The sequence below is a fragment of the Anarrhichthys ocellatus genome, unplaced genomic scaffold, assembly GCF_004355925.1.
Source record: "Anarrhichthys ocellatus isolate YVR2014 unplaced genomic scaffold, GSC_Weel_1.0 scaffold932, whole genome shotgun sequence".
In the NCBI taxonomy this organism is placed as follows: domain Eukaryota; kingdom Metazoa; phylum Chordata; class Actinopteri; order Perciformes; family Anarhichadidae; genus Anarrhichthys; species Anarrhichthys ocellatus.
The window spans coordinates 1-7,719 of record NW_022280906.1 but is presented as its reverse complement, the minus strand read 5'-3'; the positions used below and the strand labels follow the sequence as shown (position 1 = coordinate 7,719).

The 7,719-nt window shown below is 42.9% G+C and overlaps 1 protein-coding gene across 2 annotated transcripts in view; it reads left to right on the top strand.

Moving 5' to 3' along the window:
* Positions 1-7,157, top strand: part of LOC116377134 (protein WWC3-like) — a 9,431-nt gene extending 2,274 nt beyond the window's left edge. The window contains exons 2-5 of one of the 2 annotated variants that reach the window (XM_031838698.1): positions 2,603-2,712; positions 4,064-4,264; positions 4,935-5,011; positions 6,108-7,157. In XM_031838698.1, coding sequence (XP_031694558.1) covers positions 4,117-4,264; positions 4,935-5,011; positions 6,108-6,191 — 309 coding nt within the window. In that variant the 5' untranslated portion in view covers positions 2,603-2,712; positions 4,064-4,116 and the 3' untranslated portion in view covers positions 6,192-7,157. Of the gene's footprint in view, positions 1-877; positions 2,713-4,063; positions 4,265-4,934; positions 5,012-6,107 lie in introns of those variants that run through there. The other variant, XM_031838697.1, reaches the window with a different exon arrangement.
* The last annotated feature ends 562 nt before the right edge of the window (positions 7,158-7,719 follow it).

The following is a 7,719-nucleotide window of genomic DNA, read 5'->3' as shown; positions in this document are numbered from 1 at the left end:
CCATTAGCTCACTAAAGAGTAGTTTATGCTCTAGATCTCTTTAGTCCATTAGCTCACTAAAGAGTAGTTTATACGTGGTGAGAGGAACGTGGCGAGGAACGTGGTACTCGCCCAGGAACGTGGTACTCGCCCAGGATTGTGGTACTCGCCCGTCATTGTTCCGCATGCCTCACCACTATCGGGCCTCATGCGTTGACTGCATTGTGATGGTACTGTGGTGGGGGAGGAGTCTCTGTCACTGTCTCTGATAGAAACCAGACGGTTAACTGATGTTCTGTCAGCAGACTGTGGAGATTCGAGGAGTCAGTGATGTATCAGCCTGATGTGGTTAGTTCTGCCCCATCATGTTGTAAACGGACTCGGTGTGTGTTGACGGGGGCTCACACTCACACATACACACACACACACACACACACACAGCCTTTTAAATTATTACATCATGGCAGTTGTTCATTGTTGACATTTAGTACCTGAAGATACAACCTCTGAAGGCCAAAACCCGCTGACGGGATGGAAAACAGTTTCTTTTTTCTACAATCGCCAAAACTACACCGTTTATCTCAGCCAGAATCTGTAAAGACTGTCATTATCGTCAGATTTTCATCTTCCGACAGTCCTCGAACATGTCATGTGTGATGAACGCTTCCGTCAGAAAACGAAAGCGAAACTAAGCTTAAAATTGTGATATTTCATCAAAAACATTTTATCTCTCATTTAAAATCTCTCCACAAATAAAGCGTTCACTTTAACCAGATTGTGTAAAAACATTAAAGTGTGAGCTCCTCAGTGAAACTATGAAGTCATGATTGATTCATCTGAGACCAACAGTCATGTGACAACAAGGAGGAGAGGATAGAGAGGGGGGAGGAGAGGAGAGGAGAGGAGAGGCTGGAAACATGTCAATAGTTCAATATGTCATCATAAATGTGTTATTCTGCACTAAAGACATGTTCTAGTTCTCTCTACTTCGAGTCATGATGGTTCTGGTTCAAGTCGTAAGTATCAGATCAGTACTCTGTATCCAGGTACCGGAATCAGTATCGAGAAGGAAAAGATCAGAACATCTCTTTGTCATGTCTTCGGTTTTGTCCGTCTGTTCTCATGAATGTCTCAGGAACGCTTTCAGGGAATCTCTTCATATCTCTTCAAACATCCACTTCGACTCGAGGATGAACGGACTAGAATGTGTCGGTCAAACGTCACTGTGACCAAACACATTTTTGTCCATAATTTAAGAATTAATTTGCTGGTTATGACACAAATGTCTAATAGGATCAAATGAAGACGTGAAGACATTTGATCTGCTTCTTCCCAGCACAGCTCTCAACTCAACACCTTTTAACGCTTAAATCACACAAAGAAGAGTTTCACATCACAGAAAGCTTTGCTGCTGTTTACGAGTCTTTACTATCTTATTGTGGTCTCTCTTAATATATTCATGAATTATTTACTTTTTAAAGAGAGCTGAAAGTTCGTTGTTGAATGCAGAATGCATTGTTTTTAACTTGTACCGATGACACTGACACACTTTCTCTGAGAAATACTAAATACTTCAAAGATTTGGCTTTAATAATGTATTCTTCAGATACAAGCAATCTCTAAAGAATGTATGTTGCAGGAAATTATTCTTTTTTTAATAGATGTCATCAAAATCAGGGAAATCTAATAGTCACATTAGCTCGTTTAGACTCAGTGAAGCAGCTGATTGACCTGCAGTCCGTCATAGAAAAGCACAAACACACATTACCCAAATGTACTCATACTTAATACCTCAGCTGTGTACTTGTACTACGTGTCGGGCGCAGAGTTTCTCTTCCTGATGATGGTGATGGTGATGGTGATGATGATGATGATGATGATGATGATGATGATATACATTTAAAAGCTGCTTTAATGTTGAGGCTCAGTGAGGTGGAGGAGAGAATATTCTTCTAATGTTTACTTTTTGCTCGATTAACGTTGAAAACGTCTTTAAGAATCACGATGAATGAAGCAGAGCCCGTTAATGCTGAGAGGACAGAAATCATGTGTGGAGACAGAACAGATTTCTGTAAAGTTAAACTCTCAGAAGAGTTATGCAATGAAGCTAAATGTGGTGCTAAAGGTTTCAGCTGTTTACAGACAGCGTTCGTTCTCAGTCGTAGTGTTTGTGGGTCACATGATGGGAACTCTAACCCAGTTAACATGGATGCTCGTCATAAAATGTTAAATTTTTCAAATTTGCATTATCTCACTCACAGGAACTTACGTTTATTGTACATTTCTATACCTTTTGGATGAGTAAAATCAATAAATAACAGAAATGAAGACACTAGAAGAGGACCTGTGTGTTGTGAGTCTTTGGTTATTTAAATAATGTGTTGTATAGCAGCGACTATGTTTGGGGTAAATCTTATTCCATGTTATTATCTCTGATTGTTTGTATTGTTCTTGATAACCACGAGTTAGGTTTTGGTGCCTTCGACGCTCTCATTTAAGTCAAACTCACTCAATAGTCTCCAGCTCTTCACAGACTGTGTTTATGTTTATTATCTCTTCAGCTGATATAACGGAGCGTTTCTCTCCATCACTGTGTTACTGAACAGCTTTTAAATCATTTCAGGATCACCAAACCGCTGACGTTTGCCGACTGTGTTGGAGACGAGCTGCCTCTCGGGTGGGAGGAGGTTTATGACCAGCAAGTGGGAGTTTACTACATCGACCACATCAACAGTGAGTACATCCCCGTCTAACTACGAGTACTGAAACACACCACTGATTTAGCTCTTTCTGTTCTCCAAGGAGACGGCAAGTGCATGATGGGAAACGCCTGCCTGTCACCTGATTGGCTCTGAGTTTTGACAACAAACAACGTGTTTTGTAGAATATCCTAATTTTCTGTGTGATTGTAAATATTTAACTCTGGATTGTTGGTCTCATGTCACAATGAAGGTTTAACCTGTGAACAGACATCTTGTGGTCTTGATAATGATGATAATAATAATAAAGCTTATTTAAATAGCACTTATCAAAACGAGGTACAAAGTGCTTCACAAGGCAGAAGAAAAATAATTGGGAATATATTTCCTACTTTCTCAAACAATCCAAAATGAAGATAGAATGCAATGCAGATACATTCCACATATATTATGTTTCGTTTCGAGAGGCGAGGACACTCCTCATTTGCATAAAGTTGAGGTTTAGCCTACTTTATGCAAATTAGGAGCATCCAGCGTGACTCTCTGCCTCTTAAACTCCCAAAAACTTTGTTTGTCGATGCAGAATGAAGACTGAGGAACTGCGTGGCTCATTTCACCTCAAATGCTTTCTGAATCACATTTCGTTGAACAATTTTAGTAAATCAGAGAAAAGGAGAACAAACGAGCCGACTCGTTTGTTTGTTGTGAAGCCGAGGCTGCAGCCCTCGCGTGAAAGCGTTCGTCCAATCAGGAGCGGTTTAGTGTCGACAGTTCGCCGATGATTCGATATCTAAGAAGTCTCGTAAACGTTTTGAATGTTCCTCTAAACAGATCCTCCACTGCCATGTAATGCCTTGCTTCTCCTCTTTCTCTTTCTCTTTCCTCTTCTCCTTATCTTTCTCCTTCTCCTTCTCCTTCTTATTCTTCTTCTTCTCCTCCTCGTCCACCTCCTTCTCCTCCTTGTTCTCCTCCTTCTTCTTCTTGTTCTCCTCCTTCTCCTCCTTCTCCTTGTTCTTCTCCTCCTTGTTCTCCTCCTCCTTGTTCTTCTCCTCCTTGTTCTTCTCGTTGTTGTTGTTGTTCTTCTTCTTGTCCTCGTCCACCTCCTTCTCCTTCTTCTCCTCCTTGTTCTCCTCCTTGTTCTTCTCCTTGTTCTCCTCCTCCTTGTTCTTCTCCTCCTTGTTCTTCTCGTTGTTGTTGTTGTTGTTGTTCTTGTCCTCGTCCACCTCCTTCTCCTTCTTCTTCTCCTTCTCCTCCTTGTTCTTCTCCTTGTTCTCCTCCTTCTTCTCCTCCTTCTCCTTGTTCTTCTCCTCCTTGTTCTCCTCCTCCTTGTTCTTCTCCTCCTTGTTCTTCTCGTTGTTGTTGTTCCTCTTCTCCGGTTCTCATAGAGACCACCCAGATCGAGAACCCGCGAACTCAATGGCGGCAGGAGCAGGAGCGCATGCTGAAGGAGTACCTGGTGGTGGCCCAGGAGGCCCTCAAAGCCAAGAAGGAGATGTACCTGGTGAAGCAGCAGCGTCTGGAGCTGGCTCAGCAGGAAATGCTGCTCTTCCACGAGCTCTCCGAGGACAATCGCTCCATCACCAGCAGTAAGACATCCAGCTCACTCTCCTCACACAACGAGGGATGGAACCTGGTTCTGAACAGAATAAGGTCCAGAGTTAGCCTTTCTGCTATCGGTTCTTTAGAAGTTCTGGAGAGAGAAGGAACATTGTAGAACTCTGGTTCACAACATGTGACCAACAAGCAGAACATCAGTCTGTTTGTGGAGCAGCCGTCAGGTAACGGTAGCGATGTCATACGGTAGCGATGTCATACGGTAGTGACGTCATACGGTAAGAATAATAAAGAAATGTGGATTATTTTCTTAATTAATTGACTTTTTTTCTCTAAAAATACTCAAAGAGAACCGATAAGAGTATCAATAAGAGTACTAGTATTGATACCCATAACAACACCCGTCTCTACATACAGCCCTGTGTTTTATATCAAAGATAAAACATGCGTGAGAGAACATGAAAAGAAAGAATTAAAGGACGAGTGAAGTGTGAGCTGGAACCTTCGCTGACCTAATAATCTGCTCTGGAGTTAAAGTCCCTTCAGGAACTTGATGGGGGGGTTAAAGATCTATTGCAAGATCTTCCAGATCCTCCATTCCTGGTGTAGCCTCCACCCAGTTTACCCTCCAGCTGCCCACCAGCGTCCACACATCGACACGTCATGAACTAACTCCATCTTTTCTTCTTCGTGTGTTCTCAGCGCTCTCCGGCTCGTCCTCAAACTCCAAATACGACCCCGACCAAATCAAAGTGGAGGTGGCTTGTAGACGAGAACGGGTAAGTCTTCATCACCGGAGGAGAACAATGGTTCTGAGGCTTTTTTGGGGGGGGCGGGGTGTGGCCCCTACAGGATACTGTGGCTGTAGCCCCGGGGGCCTCTGGAGGATGAGGATGAGATCATCATCATCATCATCAGAGGGTCAGGCTGAGGCTAGCTCGCTGAGGGTGTTTCCTGGATTGAGTTCAACTTTATTCTTTGTGTTCACCACGAAAACGTTTCATTTCATTAAAGTTCAGTTCTTACTCCCAGAAATCTACACTGATGGTTCGAAGTCAGTGATTTATATCCAATAAATAAATGAGTGCTCATCATTTCTTCTCTCTGTAGATGTCACACATGACCTTCACATGTGGAGGTTTAGTTAATCAAAGTGCAGAGAAGCAGGAGAACAGATGTGTTCACAGAATGATCAAAAGTCTCTTTATGTGCAAAAAAACAGTTGAGTTCAATTAAATGAACATTTTTATTCCACAAGATAAGTTCACACAATGTTTTATTCAAAGGGAGCTTCTCTAGATGGGAAATTATTAAAATAATATTTATTAAAGAGTTTTTAATAAAATAGTATCTGACACTATGAACCTGTGTTCATGTGCAGGTTTAAAGAATGTCCATTTAAAAAGTTGCTAATAATCTTTGTTGTACTTTCCCGTACAATATGACAGTATAAATAATAATATAACAACACATTTACTATAATTTAATGTTTAAAAAAAACATGTATTGTGGACAATATTTATGTATAATATGTAAAACATGATCAGACATTTAGTTTCAGGAGGAAACGCCTCAGTTTGAGAATCACCGACTCAATAAATACGATGTTCTCCGATTAAAAACTAATAAAGATGAAAATAAAAATGAACGTAAATTAATTTGAGTTTGAGTTTTTATAGCTTTAATAAGTGATATCTTGTAATGAGGAGAAGCATGAATCTCCGCCGGTTCTCGTTACGTTGAACCACAGAAATCGAGCGTTCTGATATTTAACTCTATTATAACACACACACACACACACACACTCACACTGTATAAACATGACGGAGCGTTCCTGTGTGTGAGTCATGACTCAGCTTGTTATTCTGTCGGCAGCTCTCCAGACTGAAGCAGGAGCTGGCTCAGGTGAAGCAGGAGCTGCAGTACAAGGAAATGGGAGTGGAGACCCTGCAGGAGTGAGTGTTTCTCTGCCTCCTCCCTCCTTTTCCTCCCTCCCTTTTCCTCCCCCCTTTTCCTCTCGTGACCACCACCCGTCTCCTTCCTACAACCCTGCTGCTCCCTTTTTCTGTTCCCTCTCACCCTCAGTGTCTCCTTGTGTTCAGACAGAATATTTAGCAGATTTTCACATTTAAAATCATCTTTCTTCAGCTTCACGTGTCTCACAAATACAGTTTGATGAGATATTTATAGATATTTATTAATATCAGTGGGAACTCTAAAGAGCCAGATGCCCTTTGACCCAAATAGAAAAGTAGAATCAGGAGATCTGCTTCTTCAGCTTCTGTTTCCCTTTTAGTTTGCGTCGGTATTTAAACAAATAAGCGTCTTTTGTGCTGAGCGGTTCCAAATTTCATGTTCGAATTAAAAAGGCTCCGCCTCTAAAAGAGGAAGAAAAATAGAGAAAAGGGCAAATGGAGGGAGGGTTTCTTTTGATGGAAAAGGGTGGACTCCACCTCAGGAAGAGGATGCACCAGTGGAGAGCAGGGAGCCAAGGCTCGGCCTGGAGAGGAAGTCACTCCATGGAGGAGGAGGAGGGGGGGAGGAGGAGGTGTGGGCTTCGAGAACAGTTTAAAAACACAGAGATATCTGGCAGAAAATTCCTCTGCACTTCCTGAGTCCTGGCAAAGAGAAAGAGAGAGAGAGTCTCTTATCTCTGAGATAATACACGACTCCAGTGATTCTCAGAATAGACGGGAGAATACACAGCTTGCAGAAAACATGGACGCATCCTCCTCTTGAGTGTGCGTGTGTGTGTGTGTGTGCGTGTGTGTGTGCGTGTGTGTCCTATTGTTTTCTTCTGGGCTGGTTTCAGGCCCTCCCTCCGGCTGTTGTTTTCCAGATCTCAGCTGTTGTCAGCAATATAGCTAATTGTTCTCCGCTCCATGTCTCATCAGATAAAGCAAAAACTTGTGCCGCAGGAATGCTCCCCCCCCCCCCCACACACACACCCCCACACACACACACACACACACACACACACACACACACACACCTTTAATGGTCACGACTCTAACACGGAGTTGGAGTTTTATCTCTTTCGGACTGTTTGGAGCATCTCGTACAGTCTTACCTGCTGGATTTAAGGACTAAATGCACCTGAAACTTGTCAAGAGAATGTTTACTTCTCTCCAGTACACAGGGTGAGGTGGTGGTGGTGGTGGGGGGGGGTCAACACAGGCAGGCACTGACGGGTGGGTAGTGCCTTTTTTTTTTTTAAACTAAGCATATAAACTCCCAGGCCCTGCCAATGGGGTTGGTCGGGGGGGAACAAAGCAGAGCTTGTTTTGGGAGGAAGAGGCAGGGTTGGGTGGATGAACAGTACCTGCTGTTGAAGGAAGCGGGTGGTGTGGTGACATTGGGGGGGCACGTGCCCAACAAACCAACCAACTGACCTGTTTTAGTCGTGGTGTTCTGTAGTGTGTGTGTGTGTGTGTGTGTGCGTGTGAGGTTCTCCTCCACAGTCAGGGTTCTACTACAGTAGATGAGT